Here is a 24,362-nt window from a genome sequence, read left to right as displayed (position 1 = left end):
AATTACTCTGTGGTGGAAAGGTTTTGCTACCCATTGAGCCTCATGTCCCCTCTGTTCTCATGCTGCCTCCAGGAACTATTGTGCCAGATAGAGACCAGAAAAACTCCTGAGCTGGCTGAGTGGCATCACCATTCTAACTGCATGATCCTTTATTTTAAAAATACCTCAATATATTTTACTTTGAAATTCCTCCTCATTTTTAAGCTAGTAGTGAGACAACATTTCTAAGTAAGGCATAGAGAATATGGAGAAATGTTTATACTCATCTGTAGGGGGGTTATTAAATACCTTCTGTGTGTCAATGTGTAAGTCTCTATTCCCCTACAAAGCTAGCCCAAATTCTGTTCTTCCATTGGAAATCTTCCTTTAAATTTTAATCCATGTAAGAGAGTTCTCAAATTGCCCTGTTTTGTTTCTAAGGGCAGATATTCAAAATATATTTGCATAATTTTTGAGTCTTTTAAGCCACAAGATTTTTCAGATATTATACTAAAGGAGTTTCCTATTGGTAATATTTTCTGAAACACCCAGTTTAAAACATGTACTAATGAATATACGTGTAAAGCAGTTTTGAATGTGTTATACTATAAATCTGAATCAAACAGGCTGGATTAAAATATTTGTCATAAGTAGATGCCAACAAATAACTATTCTCATGAGTAATTTGGCAAACACTATGACATAAAGGACACATTTGAGCAAATAGGATTTGATTATGGAGATTTCATACACAGGAAAGGAGCTGGAATTTGTTGATATAGGAATTTTAATAAAACATTCTTTCAGCTGTACTGCAAATGACCCCATGTGTCTTGATATCTTCATGTGACTTGTTCTTGTGAACAGTAAGAGTATGTCTAACTTATTTTGATTTTTATTGGAAATTACACTTGTACATAAACCCTGTACACAGCCTGGTACCTAAGCAGGTTATGAATTTTGGCCACCTCTTCTTTAAGTTTCACTTAACTAACTAGAGTCAGATCTCACAGATTTAATCCTTCCATTTTCAAAGGCTTACTGTTGGCTTTGAGTTTTGTCATAGGACTTAAGTGATTGGACACCGAATGTTTAAAATCCCTCCAAGGCATACAGATTTCTCTCAAGTGCCATTACAACTCCATTAAAACTTTGCAGCAGGATTATGAGTCTCAAAGTCACTAGGCATTAAATATCTTACCACCATACATGGTATCAATTTGCCAGAAATTGCATGTTCCAAAATGTTCATACAGTTCACTTATTTTTTTCTTTTATATCTTCTTGGAACAGATAAAGATACCCTCTCTCATATCAGACAGATCTTCACCAGTCCACAGCTGGATTTGAATCCTCAGTTTAACCCAAAGATCAGAGAATACTATGCAGAAGTGCCATTTGACATGGTGACAGTGAAGATAGGAGCAGAACCCTCCAACTGTCAATGCCATGTACACCTCGACAACAAGAAAGGGCCAAGGTATGAGCAACAAAATATGAGTGTAAAAACTTAATTTTGGAAATATGTCATAGTGTTCCAGATTTTTTTTTTGTTTGTTTCCAAAGCCCCAGAACACAAATAGATTAATCACAGGAAAGTCAGGAGGAGTTCAACACTGAGAAACTTGTATTATTTCTAACATCCTGAAGGCAATGGTCATATGTTGTTCTCAAGCCATAATTAACTCTAGCTTAATGGAGTGTACAGCTCCAATATCTCACCCAGCTTCTTCAGTCACTGACAGCATCAAAGCTGGGTGGGAAAAGACTACTGCCTACAGTAGATGACAGAGAATCTGAGCTTTTGTGTCCAGGTGTTAATTTTGCACAGTGCCCTAATCTGCTGCCTTGCTGGGCTTGGTCTGTTTACATGCCTCAAAATAGGGTAGTTGGCTTCCAAAAGAGAAATAAGTTCAATTTTACTAACTCAGAATGATTCATTTTTGTCATAGTTGCAGTATAAGGGATTGTCATAGAATCACAGAAGTCACATTGAAAAAGACTCTTAAGATCATCATGTCCAACTGTTAACCCAGCATTGCCAAGCCCACCACTAAACCACATCCCTAAGTGCCACATCTACATGGCTTTTAAATTGCTTCCAGGATGGTGACATAGCCACTTCCCTGGACAACCTGTTCCAATGCTTAACTACCCTTTCAGTGAAGAAATTCTTCCTAATATCAAACCTAAACCTCCCCTGGTGCAACTTAAAGCCATTTCCTTTTGTCCTGTCTCTTGGGAGAAGAGACTGACCCCCACCTTCTACAACCTTCTGTCCAGTAGTGGCCAAGAGTGACACAGTCCCCCTTCAGCCTCCTTTACTCTGGAATAAATACCCCTGGTTCCCTCAGCCACTCCCTATCAGACTTGTGATCCAGTGCCTTCACCTTGCTTCCTTCCTTCTTTGGATATGCTCCAGTCACTCAATTTCTTCGTTATAGTGAGGGGCCCAAAACTGAACACAGGATTTGAGGTGTGGCCTCACCAGTGCCAAATAGATGGGGCAATCATTGGCCAGGTCCTGCTGGCAACATTATTCTTAATACAGGACAGAATGCCATTGAGCACACACTGGGTCATGTTCAGCAGCTCTTGATCAGCACCCTCAAGTCCTTTTCTACCAGGCATCTTCGCAGCCACTTTGCCTGCAGCCTGGAGCTCTGCCTGGGGTTATTGTGACTCAAGTGCAGGACCTGGCACTTGTCCTTGTTGAAACTATACACTTGGCCTCAGCCCTTCCATCCAGCCTATTCAGATCCCTCTGCAGAGCCTTCCTCCCCTCCACTGGATCAACATTCCCACCCAATTTAATGTTATCTGCGGTCTGACTAAGGGTGCCCTCAATCTCCATGTCCATGTGATTGGTTTGGCCATCCAGCCAGTTTTTTACTCAGCAAAATGTATGTGAATGTAAGGTGTGAGCAGCAGTTTTCTCCAGAAGAATGCTGTGGGAAACAGTGCCAAGGGCTTCACTAAAATCTAGGTAAGCAACAATCATAGCCTTTCTCTCATCCACTAAGAGAGTCATCTTGTCATCCATAGGAGTCCCCAGTTTATGTGATCTTTCAGAGAACTATAAAGCTGGACAATAGAGGAGAGAGCAGAGTCATCACTAAACATCATTTCTGAGCACTGACCCACAATAAATCATGACATTTAATTGCTGCTATGAACCTTGGCACAGTTCTGTCTTTCCCAGCCAGCTCTGTCAGAGACAACAGCATGTACCAGGGACAATATCGATAGGTACTTTGGGTATGACCTGGTTTTTAAGGTTGGGAGGAACAAAAAGTGTTTATTTTTCTGGGCCAGGTACCTCAGAATCAGAGAACTGGCTTATTTACATACTAGCCATTAGTGAGTGGATAAATGGGAGAACAGGGACAGTGATTTACTTGGGAAGAAAAATTCTTAACCATGTCAGAGCTAACTTTGCTTCATGACATTAAGTGCTTAGCCAACACACCACCTTTTGACTGTGAAGCAGATGCTTTGACCTAGAATGTCTGCTACTAACCAGAAAATCTATGCAGTTGTTACTGATCTAATGCCCAATATGTTTCCTGTATTTTCAATAAGAAATTAGTCTTGATTTATCATTTCAAAAGAAACTGTCATTAAGATCATCCCCCCAACATTTTGCAGTTTTAATGTTAACTGAAGTTCACATGAAGTCAACACAAATATATATATGTGAAAACCTCAAAGATTTCTTCCTTGTAGAATGAAAAAGAATAGCAAGATGTCCTTTACACTGAAAAGTAAAAGCCCTGCATGTGCAGGTTTTGTGCCTTTCAGCATTTATTTCCCTGCTTAAGGAAGAAGAGCACAGCTCAGCTTTGCTCTGGTTTGTCTCTCTTGAGCAGTTTGTCTGGGAATCCATCACATTTGGCTAGTGGACAAATTCAGCAGCTAGCTACACTTCTGATTGTATTTGTTTTCCTACTGACTTCATCACGAATTTGATTTTAAAATTATTTCATTCACAGATTTCATGTCAAAATATTTGCCACTGCCACTGTTTGATTAAATGTCACTCTCAATTACTTTTTCTTCTTGAAAGAACTTCAAATACTTACAAATCCTATTTTGCACTGTTTTTATTTAAAAGCTCATGTATTTTGTAAGAGAAAGAAAATGTTAGAAGTAGCAGTCTCTAGGAGCAAGTAAAGTTTAGCAGCCATAGATAAAAGAGTTTCTTTGTTTCTTCAGTGCTTATTGCACTTCTTTCCTCTTTTGTCATACAGCATTGCTAACTACCCCCTTGGCCTTGGATTGAACAAAGTCATCATTCTCTTAACGGATGATTCGCAGCCCAGCCCCGAGATTGTGAGCAGCTACAGAATCACAATTTATCGAGAAGACCGCCCTAGCCTCCCTTTGTTTGATGACTATATGGTGTGTGGGTTTGTGCAGGTATTGTCTCTGCATTCTTTGCTATACACATTAATAGGTGTAGCTGGTTTCTGTTCATCCCATGGTATAAATTAGGGTACATGAGCCAAAGCTCATGCAGAGCCAATTTTTGTTGAGATTGTATGAAATTCAGCATATACGCAACATTTTGGATATAAAAGGCAAGCCCAGTGTAAGTGCCTGTTACCATGTATTTGAGAGCTCCAGGTTAAGTAATCCTTACTTTGGTCAGCCAAAACTTTCTTATAATTTTTCATAACTGTCTCTCACTGACATTGGAGCCATGGAAATCCTTTTATCAGGAAAGATATTTATGATGATAGTCTCTTTATCGGTGTTCAAGACAAATGCTGCTACATAATTTATGAATGAAAACTGTTTATTCTAGGTCAATAAACACAGTAAAAAAAGACTCACTCATAATTCCAAAGGAAGGGATGACTGTTGCTTACATCAAATTTATCCAAATACAAATTTGGGAATGCACATAATTTACTCCCAACAAATAGCAGTCCTTAGGAAGGAGTAGGCCTGTTGAGTGAAAAAAGGAGCAGTTTATCTGATATGGCTTAATAAGGGCTGGGAGAGAGGAGTTCAGGCTAAATTAGACACAAAAATGGAAGAAACTTAATGAAAATAACAGTAAAGATTTCAGTTAGTGAAACTATAATGATAAAAATATTGTGCATCAGAGAGAAAACCTGGGACACATGTTGGATCGGAGCAGTTTGTATTCCAGTTTGAGGACTAAATGTTGGGTGCTGCTTGATATGATGCACAAAGATAAACAAGGCAGTTCAAAGCAGGAAGTGACATTGTAAATAGTAGTCACTGGCAGTGTATTTTTCTTCAGAATTTTAGGCAGATTAAAAGGATTGGTGGGTTCATTCCAGAGCATCGAGGAGTAAAATATTTTGTCACAATTAATTCTGCAACCAGGAAGCAGAATTTTCAAAACTATTGTATTGAAACTGTCATGCATGTTCATGTCAGATATCTAATCCTATCTTTATTTATTTTCTGTATGAAAATCTTAGTATATGCTTTAGCTAAACTTGCTTCCCTTCTCTGGTTTCTTTCCATTTACTGCAAAAGAGGTTGGGAGACCAGGGTGGTAGAAGGTGAAGCATTTATATAATGAGCCAGATCAAGAGGGTTTTTGTTTTTCTTGTGGAGAAATAAGCACTAGGGCTTAAAACAGGAGTCAAAGAGATTATAAATGTTGATAGTAAGTTCTATGTTGATAATAATTATCTCAATCTGCAAATCGGAACTGCCAGAGAAAATGTAGGTACTAGTCACAGTGTATACCTGATTATGGTGATGTCTGGCCCTCCACCTATTCTCTTTCTCTTCTCTTAGACTTCTCTTACAAGCTCAAAAGGTCAAGGACCTTTTACTACTTGTACTGACTCAACACTACATCTAGTAGTTGCTGCAGTAAAGTAAAATAAACACATAAAATAGCTGAGATTTCAGTTCAGTTGTATAGCAACCTGCTTGACATCTTAAGTATGACTTAATATAAAAAGGAGAACAGCAATAAATTGAACTAGAGTTATATTACTAGGAGAACACACTGGCTGGAAAGATGTGAGGAAAGCTCTTTTTGTTTCCTTATTTGGGACAAGTATCTGAGTGTAGGAACAGGAATTCAACCTCAAAAATATCTTCTGACACCAGCATTTACACTGTTGTTAATGTTTTACGATACTGTTTATGAGACTGAATGTGAATCTTTGAAACACTGTGAAGGCAAGGAGATCTAGACTAATAAAAATGAAAAATGTTTTAGAAATTTCTTTTGATTGAGCTTGGTTTCCTGCTCCTCTGTGAAAAACTACCCTCTAACTAATACAGTTGTTCAGAGCTAGGGATGACTTCAGGAGCTGAGAGTAAAAATGAGATGAAAAGCATTCTTGTGGTATCTAATAAGCATTGTGAAGATACAGTATGAGATTCTAAAACAACTTTCAGATATGTTAGAGGCAAACTTATCAGAGAGTGCCTTTAAAAAACAAACAAAAGTTGTAGCTGGAGATAGAAATGGCATTCTAAAACATTTAAAAGTCTGCATTTTTTCCTATTTGCTAGAACAGAATGTATTGCCTATTGCTTAGAAATATTTTTTATCAACACAAAACTCAGGTCTTAAACAGCATCATTACATTTTGCTCTTCATACCAGAGGAAATTATGCAGTCTTGCAGAGCCAGTTGATACACCCCCATCATTGGCAAGAATACTTGTTCTCTTACTAATGAAACCCTGTTTTAGGAGGAAAAAGGAAAAATACAACATGAACTGATGGAGTCTTTGGACACTTGGACACTTGGCACAAGTGGGATCACACATGAGGAGAGACAGGCCACTGATGGTGGTGTGGCCTTTCTCATAGAAGACTTCAGTTAAAATTCTAATCCAGCATCTTTTTTTCCTCACTTTCTTTTATGTTTAATCTCTTGAGGATATTCAGGTTTCACTGCAAGATGATACTATAAGGAAGCTTACAATAAAAAGACAGAGTGTGGGATGTGGTTTCCAACAATCTAACAATTCTCATGCAGTTGAACAATCCTGGACTAATTTCAAGGTATTGAGTGATAAGTATGTGGTTTCAAGCCTTGCAACCCCTAAAAAGGGAAAAAATATTGTCTCCTGTACTTTCTGATAGCAACTGTAATATCCCCATTAAAACCAAATTAGTGAGGGATAAACTGTCATTTCACAATAGCACCTTCAGCAGATTTGGTTGCCTTCCATTCTGTGTTCTGCATTTTGACAGTATTGTTTGGACTGCAAATGGAGAGGTTATTGATTTTTGCTTGAACTTAATTTTATGCAAGTGCTGACAATATTCAAATTAAGTCTTTGTGAAAGAAGTGATGCCATTTCATTATCACCTCTGAAGCTGTGATATGGAAGATAGTCAAAATCCAAGGCAGTCAGCAGAAAAACCAGTGAGCTCTTAAGACAGTTATCAGCATCACTCTCAAGTGAAAGATCCCAGACTATGCACATACTGTCATAAAGGACAAAATATTTATTCATGCTTGCACTGCCCATTATCTTTAAAATTCAAACAGATCTATCTATGCCTCACTTGAAATGTGTGGATGCTGCCTCTTTGATTGTTAATATTTGCCTAGTTGTAATCATGGGGATTAACTACTGCTGTGCTTAGGGAACCTTTTTTGACCCTGTGATCTTCTGTATTTGTACCTTCAGTGTCCTGTTGCCACATGGCTTGTTTTGTTTGTTTGTTTGGTCAGTTGGTTGTGGGTGAGTTTGGGTTTGGTTTGTTGTTGTATTTTAATAATACAAATATTTATTTGGGTTTGCATTTATATTGAGAGCAATGGATAGCTAATGCTGTATTTTATATCATAGTATGTTTCATTCTCTGTAATTTTCTTTTGAGCATTTGCACATTTGATTCCAAAATCAGTGCAGTGCAGTGGGCTGATGTTCTGACAGTCCTACAGATTTTGCAGGTCTGAAAGAATGAATTTACAGAACAACTTCAAAACCTTCCTGATGTTTACAGAACGCCTTATTCTTATGTATTATTATCTCTTGTATTTTTGTGAATCCTTTTATCATATTCTTTTCCTGATAGCTTAAAAAGCCAAACAGAGCTTATGATGAGATACTGGCATAGCATTGCTGACGTATAACACTAAACAGCTGCAATGCAGCTGGAAACAAAATGCTAGCAGCAACATGTTTATTTCTCTATCTGTCTACTAAACTTCTATTGATCAAAAAGCAATTAAGACCTAAGACTAGCATAATAACTATATTTAACTTCAGTATAGACTTTTTGGAGTAGAGATTAAAAAAATATTTAGAAAGGAAAAAGCCTTTAAGAAAAAAAGGAATTTCATTTTTATGCTCAGGAGACAGAATACCTAAATAAGAACACCTAATTTTTTTTACAGCTCAAGTTATGCATTTCCAAAGGAAAATAAAATGGGTTTACTTTGTTTTAAACTTTGTGCTGTTTCCAGTGCAAAGCTTTTCATACCAGATAGTAGAAGTAAAAACTGTCAGTTATAGAAACACATAGAAACTTATAGAAACTCTTTGCCTAGTACTTTCATGCAAAGATTTCAAAGAACCTTGCAAATATTAAATAATGACAAAACAAAAACCCAAAACCCCAACAAAACAGCTTAGGAGGGAAACAAAGAATTTGTCCTGTAGTAGGACAGGCTGGATGCACACCAGTCTGTTCTGAATTTCCCACTGGCTTCATTAGATTCAGTGTGACTGCCCTTACAAATGACCCATCTCTTCTGTCCTAAGGACATTGTAAATGCCATGAACAGACCCTTAGGTTTTGCTGTGGTTATTGTAGCAGCAGCTGACCCTCTTGGCATTTCTGGGTTTGAGTGTCTTGCTTGAAAAGTCATGGAAAGTGCATGTCTGGAACAACAGTCTAATTATATCAGCAACCAGACTGCATCTTATTTGCAAAGTTAGCTTACTTCCCTTTTAGAGAAAAAAAAGAATATCCATTATAGGAGCAATCATGCATTGTATTTGTCTGCCTTCTCAGGTATAGAGCTGGTGAATTTCTTTTTAAGTGGCTTTGAATTTTTCAGAAAACAACATAAAAATGCCCCAGACATCAAAAAACTAGTTTTATTTATTTTTTTATGTTGTTGTTGTTATTCAAAAGAAGATGTTTTGATTCAATGAGGACTATCTGGCTTAAAATTTTTATCATTCAAAATTTGAATTGGTATAACTGTTAGCTATTTTATCCATTGTGCAGCTCAGAATGCTAACTCTTTTCAAGGAGGGAGTGGCTGGAACAACCAAAAAGTTCACTCATTAAATCTGAAATAGCCAAGTCTAAATTTTCTTCAGAAACACTGGTGAGAGTACAGTATGATAATCATGTTTTCCAGGAGCAATGCCAACTTAAGCATCCTTTTCCCTGACTGCAGCTACTCATGAACCAAATGGGAAAACATTTTAAAGAGGAACTAGTTTCTAGGATAAGATTCTCATTCTCTCTGTGTGAATGCAAGGGAGGGGGTAAGTGCAGGGGAAGAAATGACCTGCTGAGCACAGAAAGAGGGTTCGTGGGTGCTGTTTAAGGCAGCTTTTTTTTCTTCATGAAAGAAATTCACACTGAGATTGGGTTTAAAGCTCTTGCTGGATTTAAATGAGCAGGAGCTTCATGCTCAAGAATTGTAGAAGTGATTTATGGGTGAAAAGGCACAAAACACTAGAAATGCTTTTGCATTGCTATTAACCTATAAATTATTTTGTTTCTATGTGACTGCAACCCACTTCTTAGGAAAAACAAAGTGAGGTTCACATTGCCTTGAGGACCAAATACATAGCAAACTGAACATGTGTTAAATTGTCAGCAGTTCAGGTGAAAGCCACAAAATAGAGAGCTAATAGAGAGAGACTTCCATAAAAAGAAGGCTGAAGTCTTACATCTTCAACTGCTGTATGTCAGCATGGTTCAATTAATTTCAAGGGAGCAATTCCAAGTTTTACTGATTGAGTACCTGTCCTGACAGAAATATACAGCTGAATTCTTTTCCATTATATATGCCAGGCAATGCTTATGAGTGAATTCAGTTGCATAAAACTGCTGAATTTTGTAGTGATTTTGCTAAATAACTAGATCAAACAACATCTTAGGACAATCTAAAGAACTTCTTGAAGGTGTTTTAAAGTATTTAAAGATCAAGGGATGTTGTATCATCATTCACTGTAAGTATAAACAGAATAAAGACCTAAATTGAATAATACAACTTGGTGATTTAAATAAGTATATTTAAGATGATGTAGAAGAGAGAGATGTAAATAATAAATACACTTAGCTAATTTTCATGTAGAGGGTTAATTAATTTGCTCATTCAGAGCAAACTTTGTAGAGTCAGCATGCTCTGTCTTTGTCAACATCTATACCACTGGGGAGAGAAGGCTTACCACATTTTCTTAATTATACCAAAGACTTTTTTGATGATTTAAAGCATCGCTCTGTAGATCAGTCAGAGGAACAATTAACAATTATGATGGATATTCTTCACATTTATGCTGTTCTGTGCTAAACTCCTTTTGGATCTCAGAATCAGGATGTTGCTGTTAGGCTGACAATCAGCAGCCAGCATCTGCTGCTTTAAGGAAACGTCCCAAAACCACAGCAGAGCATAGATCCATCATCTGAAGGAATTAATATAATGTTCTAGGAGTCAAGCCCATCTTTCACCTACAAAGTTAGCTTCATAGACAATCTGCACTATTATCTGGTAGTCATGAGTTCACATAATCAGTGTTCTCTGTGAGACATTTGCTGCACTCCAAAGAGGCCACACAGAGCAAATGGGCAGAACTTGGGAATAAAATGGAAAGAAATAGCAAAATAATGAGTCTGTATGTGCTTCTATTTAGGCATCTCTTGCTCTGAACATGGAATAAAAATTTATAGTTTTATTCTTTATCTCCAAAAGTCTGTGCCTGACTAGGATCATCATCCTACCCTCCAATACTTTGGGGATGCTACATTACAGAGCTCAAACTTTAAGGCTCATGTTATGTTGGCTCCAGCTGCATGGAGAAAAGTTTACAGTCTTCCAGTTTTTAGCATTTTCCTTACACTCGTGATTTATACCTGTTGTGCTTGGTTTTTTCTATGTAGCTAAGTATCCTGTTTAACATATGATTCAATATTAATACCACATACCCTCCAGGAAATGTTTCCAGAAGTTTCAGGCAGAGACTGAAGAGAGTGGATGTTTCCATGTAGCAGCAGCTAAATATGTCATTATAACAGTGCACTGTACTTGGGAAATAGTGTGTTACACGGATTACTGATGGATAAATTGCCACCAGTACTTTGAGACAACCCATATGAATCCTGATTCAATGACTCAGCAGTGGAAAATTTAGTATTTCCTACTGTTCTTTTCTTCTTTTATGTGTTTGCAATTTAACACAGTCTTATTCTAGGTATGTCCCACCATCCTAGATACTCAGTTAGGTGACTCCTGACTTGAATTGTTATTTTGCTGTTATGCTGCCACAGAAAAATGCCATTAGTAGAAAATTATGTGATAAAAGATAAATCTCAATGACTTGACAATTCCATTATTTTGTGTGCTTAGGCTGTTCTTCCCTATCATACAATTACTGATGTAATCCCATGAGTGTGCATTAAAGATAGAGAAGATGAAGATTAGCCCATAAACTAGCCCAGGAGAAACTCATAATTGCTTAATTAAAAATGCCAGAGAGTTCAATTGTGACCTGTATGATTGCATCTAGTGAACAAAATCCCAGTGGCACTAGTGGGGTGTATGGTTGGACATTTCAGCCTTACAATGGCTGCTGCCTATGGTGCTACAGGGTGGGAGATGCTGAGGCAGATACAGTGCTGTTGGTGCAAATTCTGTAGATACACTGCTATCTCTGAGGCCATGACAGACTGCTAGTACAGACTGGAAGAGATCCAGGTTTTTCTGATTCCTTGCCTTTAACCTAAGGATTAAAATGTCTTTTTAAATAATGGCAGCAAATCATTGTGGGTGGCTGTGAAAGGAGACAGATGACAGTAAATGCTGGGTAGGCAATTCTGCTCCTGGGAGAACACTGTTCTTTGGAAGAGTTTATCAGAAAAACTATTTTTATATAATTTTTGTCAGCTATGTGGTTTTTTGTTTGTGCTAAGTTATCAGGCAATCATCCCACATATTTAGATTTTCAGTTATGGTCCTTCTTTGCTCTAATTTTTTTTTTTTTTTTTTTTAATATATATAATAGAGGTCCAGTAACACTACTAGAATCAATTACATTTTGCTAGAGAGCTGGTAGCACTAACTTTTGCAAAAGATTTCTCACACCACAGAGGTTTTTTTTCTTGCTTCCTCTCTCTGCCCCCTACACAGTAATTTCTCCATGCATTGCTGCATTGTGGTGCAGTTCAGGCAGAGTCCTGTGGCTTGGTGGACTGACGGCCCTTTAGGGAGAAGAGGGAGCCACACGCTCAAATCACCTCAACCTGAGGCCAAGAGAAAGAGTGCCTGTGAGGGTCCTAGCACAGCCTGGCTAGTTGGGTTTCTTCCTTCTGGCTGCTCCTACCTACAGAAAGGCACAGCTAGAGCCAGACACTGGACAGCCAGAGGCAAGTTCTCTTGAGTCATGCCCTGTGTTGTACTGATGATATTACCTTGTGAAGGCCCCTGAGATGTCTGGAGAGGAACAGATGATGTACTTGAGGACTCTGTCTCCCTCTACCAGCTGCTGTTCCATGATTCCACAGGGAACCTATCTTAGCTGTCTCAATCACCATGTTGGGTCAGGATTTGCATTGCCTACATTAACTAAGCTAAGTTAGGAAGGTAGAGTAAAGCCCATAATATTTTGATTTTTCCATTTACAACTATACAATATCAGGACTTAAAAATTAACTTCTCAGTAAATCATAAAGCCTTACAGGTCTTTGAATGAACCACAGAAGTGTGAAAACTTGAAAGTTTGAGTTCAGCAGTTCTCCTTTACAAGTTCTAGAAACTCCAATGACATTTAAAAGTACAATAGTTGAAGGGGGTAGGGAAGAAGAGGTCATCCAAAGTTTCTGAACTGAAATATTTAGCTTATGTTTTGGGTAAATAGCTGTGTCAGTGTTTGCAATCTGTCAATGTATTGAATTCTGTCTGATTCATGAAGAGAAAGTTCATTAATTAGAAATAACTTGCACTGCATAACAGCACACAAAGTATTACAACCATGATCACACTTGCCACTTTATAAATCACACAGACAAATCAGTACAGGCATATGGGTGAAGTATTTGCAAAGTATATGTTGAGCATAATTCTATGGGGTTTTTATAAATGGTCACTACATATTGTACTGAAGCAAAAGTTGTTTTTATGTTTAACTTATATAATTCCATATCTTAGTGAATACCTCAAACAAAACTGAGACCTGAAGATTTTATCACAAAATGGCTCAGTCCTTGAGTTCTGGGCCTGTCCATGATAAAAGTTAAGAAGCTTGAGATGTGTAACATCAGTCAGAAGTAGTTGTATCTAGGTCACAGAAACCTAGATGTTTTGGATTTTCATCTAGAAAAACTTAGGAAACTCAGAAACTTCTTTTCTAAAAGTTCAAGAGACAAGTAAGGAAGTCAGTGTTCTAGATTATTTTACTTTGTTCCTCAGTAGCTTCTTCTTGAAGAATGTTCTTAATTGAGGTCCAAAATAGAATCCTAGTTGGCTTGTCAGATTCTTTTCTGTACAAAGCTATAAATGTATGAAAAAGGGTTTACTTTTGCAATAAAATACCATAAGTTTCTGCCTGTGGTGCTCCTGAGTAAGACGGTAAAAGCTCCTTGCATGGATAATCATAGTTTAATTGGTCTGATTTTTTGTTTGTTTAACAATTTGATAAAGAGCAGTAAAATTAGTCATTGATAAGCATTTACTATGCAAGATGAGGGACAAACTTCTGCCAAAGTCAGGAAGCCAATCCATCACTGTTCTTTTAGAATCAGAGTAGGTATAAAACACAATTACCTATATAAAACACAATTACCCATCTATAACAAAAAAGAGACTCAGATTGATAATTTTTCTTTGCTGAAAAAATCAGTTTCACAGTATAGATCCATTGCTATTTCTGTAGCTGTAAAATCTCTGTATCCTACTGTTATTCTCCTTACCTGTTCCTCTACAGTCTGTGTTTCAAAGCTGAAATCCAGGGCATTCATTATTGACAGTTCAATTGGTGTATTCTTTTCAGTTCACCTCATACACTGTTCTCAAATTCATCTGAAAATGTGAAATAGCCTGTTGAATTTTCCCCTTGATGATACCACAATAGACGTGAAAGAAGAGCCTTCAGCATAAGGCTTCCTAAGTGTTAACAGATCATGAAAATTGGCAACAACTGTTGTGCTGAGAGTATCATAACCTGCAAGAGGAGGGCCAGCAATTCCACAGTGATGAGAAGAGTGCTTGGTGTTTGAGCTGTGGTCACATTTGCCTTTCAAGTCATTTGGGCCTCCATGCCACACTTTTCAGGAGAGGAAAGCTAATGCAGCTGCCTTTGTTAATCAGTCAGTATGACCTAGGCCCTCAGGGAGGCAGGCAAAGGCAGATACATACTGAGACACACAATCCTTGCTGATTAACAGTGAAAGCTGGTAAAGTTACTCTCTAAGCCTGTCTGGCCCATCAGCTGCAGAAATGTAATTTAGATGATTATCTACATGCCCATTAAACCTTGTGACCCATCACTAGTCTGTTTGAAGTTTCCCTGCTTAAACTCGCTAATAGGAAGAATAGAGGGATTAACTCAGAGGTCATGAAATAAGAGAGCAGCAAAGAAGATGACAAACGAGCAGAGAAAAACTTCCTACTGCATGTATTTGGTAAGGAGAAAGAACTACAGTGCCATGATCATCTCAGCAGATACTGTTACTTTATGGAGCAAGCAAGCCATCTGGAATTCAGGCCATTTAATCCTTTGTGTGTGTGCTTTCAATCTATTTTGTTTAGCTGCACAAATAATTAACTACCTGTGTGATGAATGTTGTCAAGTTAGGTGTTTACTAAACAAAATGCAACATAAAAGAGTGTGGGATGCTGATGTACAATAAGTGTTTCTGTTTTGTTCAGGGCTAGAGTATGTAGATATAAAAAAGGGAAAAATTTAAATCAATCACATCAGAGTAGCTGCAGTCAGGTCAGCATCAAGTCCAGTCTTGTTTCCTTCAGGATAAGAAGCTTCAGCCACTACAGATGCTTGTCAACTTAAGGATTATAAATTAAAATATTACATTTAAAATCTTATCTTATTTGATAAAATTGAAATAAGTACAAACATTTATAATAATCTGCCAAAATTTGCAGAATGTTGCAATGAAATTGGTGGCCAGTTAAAATTAAATTCCTAGAGAACAGATGGGATGCATTGCAGAGAACAGAATGGAATACGTGAGTACCTCAGTAAGGGTGACCTATGGTCTGACTAGTTACTGGAAGAAAATGAGCTTGAAATTTAAATGGACTCTTGAAGGTCATTTACCTACTTTTGTATATACTACTGTCACTCTTGTAATGAGTCCTTGACCTTTTGCTAAAGACAGCCTATTTGCTGAGAAACATTGGTTGAGAGCCTATTTTGGTGTATTTCAAAGAAGAAGAATCAATTCCTCTCATGCTATGTTTGGATCTCCAAGTTTTGCAATATTGGATCTCTTTATAAAGAATTACTGTGGTCTATTTTGCAATACTTTTGTTATATTTATTTATTTATTTAGATTTTTGTTCATATCATTATGATTAAACATAGTTCTGTTTCTCATTTAATTGTATTGAGTCAAGCATATTTTCCAGTTATCTCAGACTGTTCATTTACATGTACAGCTCTGTATGAAACAGCAATATGATACTGGCAGTATTCAGTGCTTTAGCAATTCATTTTAGAACCTGAGACTTTTCCCCCAGTATTTTTAGTATTTTTGTGACTGATAATGTGAACTCAGATACCTGATGCCCTGAAGCGAATCCCTGGACTTTGTACTAAAATGCATACGTTTTAAAATTCTACTTTAAGCATTAGCTGAAAATGCCTTGTATATTCATCTAGTTACAAGTTTTACAACTTAGTGTCAACCACAGTTGGATCTCCAGTGTAAAACTCTCAGTTTTCATGTGTTGGCCACACTGGCAGTGGTTCTCGTCCTGAAAAATATATAAGTTTTAGGAGGGAAACAAACTTCTGTTGCTTATCATAAATCTTCCATTGAGTGGCATGTACTCAGCTGTTTGCAACCAGACTGCTTCAGAGGACAGAAGTTATTCATGAGTCTCATTCCATTGGTGTTGTCTGAAAAATAAAGTAGATGCCAATATCTGCTGGGAAGCCTTGTAGAAAACAGATCAAAGGGTTCTGGAGTTTATTTAAGAAGGAGCAGTTGTGAGTGGCTTAATGTCTGAGCATGACATGAAAAGTGAAACAGCCATGACGATGAGCCACCATATGCAGAAGTCTTCTGGACTTCAGTAAAGAATTTGAGTAATATGTGGTACAGGTGGACTGTTGTCTCAGCCTGTCATTCTGTTATTCCTTTGTCTCTAAGGAAGGCATTGCCTCCTCTGTTTAACCCCATTAAAGAGGGGGACATTTCTTCTGAAAATCATTGCAGCATAAAGTGACCTTCACTTACACAGTGTTGTCCCTGCAAAGAGATGCTGTCTTCTCTAGGGCATTTGGTTTAAAGGTCTGAGATTATGTGTAATTCACTTAACCTGTGGCAAATATTCTGGCCAGCATTTTTATTTTAATGGCATGAAGCTGTGTCCGACAAGATTTCTGCTAGGTATTAGGAAAGGCTTTCTCATCCAGAGGATGTTTGGGCACTGGAACAGGCTCTCCAGGGAAATGGTCACAGCACCAGCTTGACAGAATTCAGTATTTGGACAATGCTCTCAGACACAGGGTATGACTCTTGACCCTGTGTGGAGTCAGTAGCTGAACTCAATGATCTTTATGTGTCCCTTCCAGCTCTGGACAGTCTGATTCTATGATTTCAGAGTTTCTGAACGAAACCTGTATCTCTGTTTTAGGTGTGAGAAATGGTCTATTTTTCCATCAGAATTGTTTATTTTATTTATATTTACTCCTCATATGTCTTTGTGGTGGGTTGACCCAGGCCCACCAAAGCCACTCTATCCCTCCCCTTCTAAATTTAGCAGGGCCGAAAAAGAAGAAAAAATATGATGAAAGGCTTGTGGGTCGAGATAAGGCCAGGGAGAGGTCACTCAGTGATAACTGTCATTGGCAAAACAGACTTGACTTAGGGAAATTAGTTGAATTTATTACCAATCAAAATCAGAGTAGGATAATGAAAAGTAAAACAAACCTTAAAAACACATTTCTTCCCACCCTTCTCTCCTTCCCTGGGCTTAACTTTGTTCTTGATTCTTTACCTCTTCCCCATCAGTGGTGCAGGTAGATGGGGAATGGGGGTTATGGCCAGTTCACCACATGTTTCTGCTGCTGCTTCCTCTTCAGGGAGAGGAGTCCTTACTGCTGCTCCAGCATGAGATCTTTCCCACAGGAGACAGTCCTTCACAAACCTCTTCAGTGTGACTTCTTCCCCAGGCTGCAGTTTGTCATGAACTGCCCTGGTGTCCTTCCAGAACAGACTGCTCCCATGTGGGTCCCCTATGCAATCACAAGTCCTGCCAACAAACCTAGTCCAGCATGAACTCCTCTCTACAGCTTCTCAGGTCCCTGCCAGAAGCCTGCTCCAGGGTAGACTTCCCACAGGGTCACAGTCTCCTCTCAGGGATCCACCTGCACCAGCATGGGGCTCCTTCAAGGGCTGTGGATGGATTTCTGCTCCACTGAGACCTTCATAGTCTGAAGTGGCACAGCCTGTCACACCATGGTCTGCACCAGGTTTTGCATGGAAATTTCTGCTCTACCACCTGGTGCAGCTCCTCTTCCCCCTTGTCCACTGACTCTAGTGTCTGCATAGTTGTTAATCTCACATATTTTCACTCCTCTCTTCTCTGGTCACAATTACTTCTGCACAATAAATATTTTATATTCTTCTTTACTCTGTTATCTCAGAGGCACTACCACCATCTCTTATTGGTTCAGTCTAGACCAGCAGCTGTTCCATCTTGAATCTGGCTGGCATTGGCTCTGTTGGACATGGAGGAACCTTCTGGCAGCTTCTCACAGAAATCATGCCTATAGCTCCCCCCCATATTAAAAGCTTGCCATGCAAACCTATTACAGTCCTGTAGGGTGCCTTGATTTATAAAATACCTTGGGACAGCTGCAACATCTTCAGTTCATACCACTAATAGATTGTAATAAAAATAGTGCCTGGACTTTTCTATGGAATCATTGGTCCTGTGTTTTAGGGACTTCCCATTATTTTCTTCATCCTTCAGACATTCCCTATGTGCCTATGTTTTCTTCATGGATGGCAAACAACAGCAGAAAATGCCCAAAAACCAAAACCTTAGAAGAACCTGAAAAGACGTAACAATTTAAGTAAATGGCTATCCTGATATCTCAAGGTGGTCCCATTCCCTTTGTCAACTTTCTCTTTCTTGATTTCAGTGGAGTACAAAGGCACAAGCCTTTTCCTGGCCATACCAGGCTCTGGTGGGAGAAGGGCTGAGTAATGTTTCCATTCACTTTGATCTCTTAGTTTGAGTTCCTTTATCACTTTAGAAATCACTTTTGAAAAGGATCAAGGAACCTACTAGAAACTGCCACTTGCAAAAGATACAAAGAGAAAGGGAGCAGGTATCAATTGCCTCAATATTTGCTTCTTATCACATCAGAAGCTTGGTATCACAACTTCCTTCAAGCTGCTGATCCCAAAGAGACTAGGACTGTGCATACCTGCCAGTTCTGTGTAAGTGCTCAGTATGTTCAAAATAATTTTTTATACCTTAATGCATCCAAGTGACCCTAGATACCTGTATTTTGGTACCTGTACCAAACCCTGAATACCCTGAATGTTGCTGTGTTGCTGTCTGGTCACCTGGTATGGCAAGGTAATTTCCATGACCTCTTGTTGCTATATTAATTTTTTTCTGTGAAGTGTGTTGCCACAACTCAAGAACCATACTGATACTCCTGATAACTGTCCCCACTGTGCTTTCCTGATCGAACAGCCTAGTGTTTTTCATACTACTGAGCTACAGATATACATTTAAAAAATATATATTTGGACAAAAAAACTTCATGACGGATTGTTGTCTTTTAATCAAAACAAACCTAAGCAAACTTATTGTGCAATATGCCATAGTATCTTTTTCAAGTGATGAAATGCTTCACAGAAAAGTTGCACAATTTTAATTTAGTGATACTTTTGGGGGGCTTTTTTAAAGCAGATGTTTAACACTTCAGAATTTTATTGTGAGAGAGTTTGGATGTACTGGAAATTGGTTATGATAGTAACAAAAATCTCTAAGAGTTGCCAAGTAAATTCTAGACAAAAGGGAACACTAATAGAATGCAGGAACTAAACAATTTGGTAATGGCAAAAAGACAGAAAATACTTCAGAGACTTCTATTCCCCATGGCTTGATGAGATTTCAGAGGGAAAACATGAAGATCTAGTGCATTTTTCTGCAAAGTGGTGTGCAAGCTTTACTTCCCACACTGGACGTTTCCACTGAAATCAGTGGGATAACTTGTTCTGAATAATACCATATGTCTCCATCTTCTCAGGCCCAAAGTCTTAAGCTATATTTATTAGGTCTGGGATGCGTATAGTTGTATCCATGTACACATTTGTTCAGGACAGTCATTATTTATTTATTCCTAAAACAGAAACATATTTCAATGCTCCTGACTTTTGTCTTCTACGTATTTTTGCTCTTTTGCATGATGACATGCTTTGATATCTATGAAAAATGACTGTTGATTAGATATGAAAAAATAAATTCTCTGTTAAATTTTTTAATGTGAATTATCACATTATTAATTCAGAGAAGTGTATTCCTTGATTACACTGAGTCGACAGGTATCAAGGATTTTCTTATAAATATGGTGCCTGGGTACTGTCTTCTGAACTAGTTTTGCAGTGGGATTTCCTGAAGTCTTTACAAATTGGTGGAACATAATCTGCTAGAATATTTAGAACAAACAAATAAAGAATATAGCCTCTCATTCCTTATTTTTTCTTTCTGTCTTTCTTCCTGTTTATGTGTCCATCAGTAACATTCACTTGTTTTGTTTGGGCATGTTTGTGGAAAAATTTCTGTTAGGTCCACCATTAATGTCCCTTTCAAAATGAAAAACTATGAAAATGAAAAATGCTAGTCTTCCTCATCTAGTAATGTAATGGAGTTTGATCAAATTTTGAGGGGAAAACAGGTCAAAGACATGCAATTTTGGAAATCCTCAAGTGGTTTTAGAATTCCCATTGGGCCAGAGCCTTGAAAAGTAGGGGAAGTAATCAAAGGAGAGGAAGAAAATTTAATTGTATATTTTGTGTTGGAGTGACTGATCTTTTATCTTGTGAGCATCATACTCGGGTAACTCTTCAGACCTCAAGTTGTCATATTTACCACTCATTTATGAACAGAGTAATGAAATACTCAACTGGCTGTAAGTTGAGTACTTTGTTACATGGTCCTTGCATGTACCTTTAAAATTTCTCCATAGAAACATTTTATCAGCAGTATTAAATCAAATGCTTTCAAGTATTCTGTAGCTGGTTTACTCAAGACTAAAGGAGTATATACAAAGAACGCTTTTCCTGATCAAGTGATAATTAAATCATTTTTTATTTTTAATAATAAACTGCACTGAAGTATTACACAGTGCACATTGTGTTTTGCCAAATACGACTTTATGTTCCTCCTTTCCTAAATTCAGTGTTAAACACAGAGCTTTCATTTGACAGAAATATGCAAGATACTAATGATTACTGTCAAATCAACCACTCCTCTGTTTCTTCATGTTTGCAGTTAAATACCTAAAGTTTTCCCTTTGCCAAATCTTTGTATTCTTTTCACTGAATGAGTTGACAAGTCTAACTTAGGAGTAAACACAACACCTGGTACCTTCTAGCTGATTGTGCAATGGGAGCTGAGGCTAAGCTGAGGTCTTCATGAAGATCTGGACATCCCACAATAGAGTATGAGGAAAAAAAGTGCTACAAGAATTCAGTATTTGAACTTGATCATAGGAAAACATCAAAAATGTGTAGATTAATCATTCAGGACTGTTTGTTGATCTTCACATTAAAATCTCAGGATATCACTTTTCCACTTTTAAAACAGTGTGGAACAATTCAAAGGAGTTCTTTTGGTTTGTTGGGGGGTTTTTTAAAGCTAAAATTTAAATCTTGTGGCTGAAAACTTGAAACCTAAGTTAAAGTTATACGGGGGCAGCCAGGAGTAGAGTCTCTTCCTGTGGCTGTACAAGACAAGGCTCTACAGTATGAATACTGTATACCACTAAACAAATAGCAAGAACACATGACTAAAGAATTTATTTGTGTTTTAGTAACCCTGAGATCAAAATAATATGGATGGGTTACTGTAACCAAAGGAAAGTACTACAGTTATCTCTACAAGCAATAAATCCACTGAACAGAACTGCCATGTAAGGACAGCATCTATAGAAGAAGCTCTTAGTCCCTGGCATGCACAATTACACTGGTATTTCATTTTTGGTATTCAAGGTTTCTTGTCTGTGATAACCACTCCCTATTCAGTTGCATATTCAGTCTTCCACTGTAATATTTTGACTGCTACAGGGGGTTGGAGAAACTAAGGTTTGTGTTTAGTGCAAGAGTAGCAAAATAAAATTTTGCTACTACAAAATAAAATTTTACTACATAACAAGGTTATGGTACATTTTCTCCTGTATGAAATTTTATAGGTATTAAATTTTCCTATTTCCTCCCTCCCCTTTTTCTTTAATCTTTTTCACTTTTCTTGTTTTCTTTGAGAATTCTGCTGAGCATGTATATAGATTGAGGAGAATGAGGTTAAAATTTGCTCTGCACGAGCTGATACTCCCAGTCACCCACGTTCCTTTAGGGATGCAGTACAGCATTTGTCAGCTCAGTCACTGTGAAAGTTCACACACAGGTTCTGCTCTCACAAACCTTCCAGTTCCCCAGCTGCAAGAGGAAAGTAGATGTCAGGAAAATTTTTAAGCTTGAAAATAGATTGGATATTTGGTTGCATAATCCAAGCAGATTGGGTTGCAGTCCAAGAAGAACTGGAAGATGAGTACAAAAGACTGTAAGGTCACCTAGGACAGGTGGTAAAACCCAGAATACACTGATCCCCTACAATGATGACCTTTTCCCCCTGTTGCAAACAGGGTTTAAGCCCTCTTAAATATTGCACCAAATCACTGAGCACTTTAGAGGCTGTTGGTGAAAAGGACTTTGAGATCTAGGATGTAAGGACATGATCTGTGAATTCTTGGCTAAGGAGATACACTGGCTGTCCAGTTTTCTCAATGGTGTAGAAAACACTCAGAGGAAGCCACTCTATTTCCTTTTACCTGAGTCCATGGAAGGCTTCTCCAGAGTTTGTTTGGCAGGGTTCTAAGACTCAGGCCCTCTATCTCCTGATAGAGAAAGTGAACTGTAAGCTTTTATACATCAGCAATTCCCAGTAGTACTAACACTTTGATACAGATATAGAGCAGCTAGTGTGATAAGCAATGCTACCTGGCAAAAAAACTTCCAGAAGAAAAGACATATCTATTAAATCATAATATAAACAGCAAAAAAAAGCATTATAGATCACAGTGGGAGAAACTTGCATAGTGTCTCACTATTAGCGGTTCTTAACTTGCGGTAGTAAGGATAAATTGGCACTTTTTTTTTTTCAAGGAATTTTTGCCAAGGGATGAGAAGGTGCCTGGCTCACAGAACCCCAACTATTTTTAGTTCTGCTTTGAAAAATACACTTTTGCACATATTGATTTCAATTGTGCACACAGCTTTGGCCACACATTTCAAGATTTGTACATGTGACTAGGATGTATTTTCAAAACTAATAATAAATATTCAGAAGTCATTAAAAAATGTGTGATGACTAACACATATTCAAAACAACCTGAAAGCAAATTCAGACTGTGAGACACAGGGCCTTGAAATGTCTACCAGAGAATTCAACATTAACTGCATGAAATTGTTCTGTATAAAAGAAGGGAAAGATTATTCTCTTTATTTTACTTACATTCATGAATTTTTTTCAGATATATTGCATACTTTATGTTAAGATTATGAAGCAGTTTACTGTAATCCATAAGAAACTTAGACTTTTTTTTCTTAAACTGTTTTATACTTTCTGCATTTTATTATTGCAAATGAGTTTTGAGCCTGCATTCAGCTGTTGCTGAGCCAGCTTGGCATAACCCCACCAAAGTAACTGAAGCTTTGTAATTGAGTACAGACTGTAGGTTTGTACATTTTGCAAAGCATCTGGAAACTTGGGTGGATCAGTGCCAAACCCATAACTCATTGTTATTACTTTCATTATGTGATGATTTTATGACATATAATATTCCACTTTCTTAAGAGCACTCTTTTAAATGCAAATGTCTGGGAACTGATACATTTCTGTCCCTAACCTTTGTTCATTGCTAGCTTGGGTAAGGGTGTTTTATTGGAGACTGGGTAAGACGTATTTGTTTTAATCTAGTGCTTGATTATGACAAACTTTTAGCACCTTACCTAAACTGTTTAGGCATCTGAGTCAGTTTCCAAGACAGGAATGAGGGCATCATAATGCATCTGATCTTAAATCAGAAAATAGCATGAAGGACTGAACCATTCATTCACTGTCTGAAAGGCTGATATAGTCTCCTTAATAATATAATTTTTCTGGGAACATCAGAGTTCCCATTTGAAATAAGCACAATGGAAAAATTGAATGATACAAGTTGAATTACTTTTTTTGTACCTCTGGCTGTCTTTAGGTATATAAAGAAACAACAGATATATGCCACTTTGAATGTTTGCAGTGTTAACCTGAGGTCTGAGACAGGATAATTTATATTCATTTGGGAGGTGGGTTTTTGTACTTAGGGTTTCAGAAATCACCAAATTTCACATTTGAATTATTGTATATAACTAAACATTCTATTTTAAAGAATGGGCTAAAGCATAAATAGTGGTTCAAGAGAAGGCATGAAATAGTTTTGTTATCATCTTGGCAAGTTCTACAATAAAATGTGACTAATTCCTTTGGAAGGTGGTTGATGCATGTGTTAATTAGGTTCAGAAATACTGATTCACTGTCTGTTCAGGCTTTCAGTTTTTCTACTCCTACTTTGATTATCAGATGTCCAAAGAGGCTTCTTTTGAAGGCTGGTTCAGCATACTGGAATTGAAGCAATTAGGTTTTTTTCATTTTCATTAGGTTTTTAGTTCATTTTTTCCTAAAATGAACTTTAACCCAGAATGTCTTTCTGCTTCCTCTA

The 24,362-nt window shown here is 37.6% G+C and overlaps 1 protein-coding gene across 2 annotated transcripts in view; it reads left to right on the top strand.

The window, feature by feature from the left end:
- The window catches only part of CPED1 (cadherin like and PC-esterase domain containing 1), a 144,748-nt gene that overhangs the window by 74,507 nt on the left and 45,879 nt on the right, over positions 1-24,362 (top strand). For both annotated transcript variants that reach the window (XM_021553506.3, XM_021553508.3), the window contains exons 15-16: positions 1,273-1,459; positions 4,230-4,398. In XM_021553506.3, the coding sequence (XP_021409181.2) occupies positions 1,273-1,459; positions 4,230-4,398 (356 nt within the window). The remainder of the gene's footprint in view (positions 1-1,272; positions 1,460-4,229; positions 4,399-24,362) is intronic.

This window comes from Lonchura striata, chromosome 5 (genome assembly GCF_046129695.1).
Source record: "Lonchura striata isolate bLonStr1 chromosome 5, bLonStr1.mat, whole genome shotgun sequence".
NCBI lineage: Eukaryota > Metazoa > Chordata > Aves > Passeriformes > Estrildidae > Lonchura > Lonchura striata.
The sequence above is the reverse complement of the archived record's forward strand: the minus strand, read 5'-3'. Positions and strand labels throughout refer to the sequence as shown.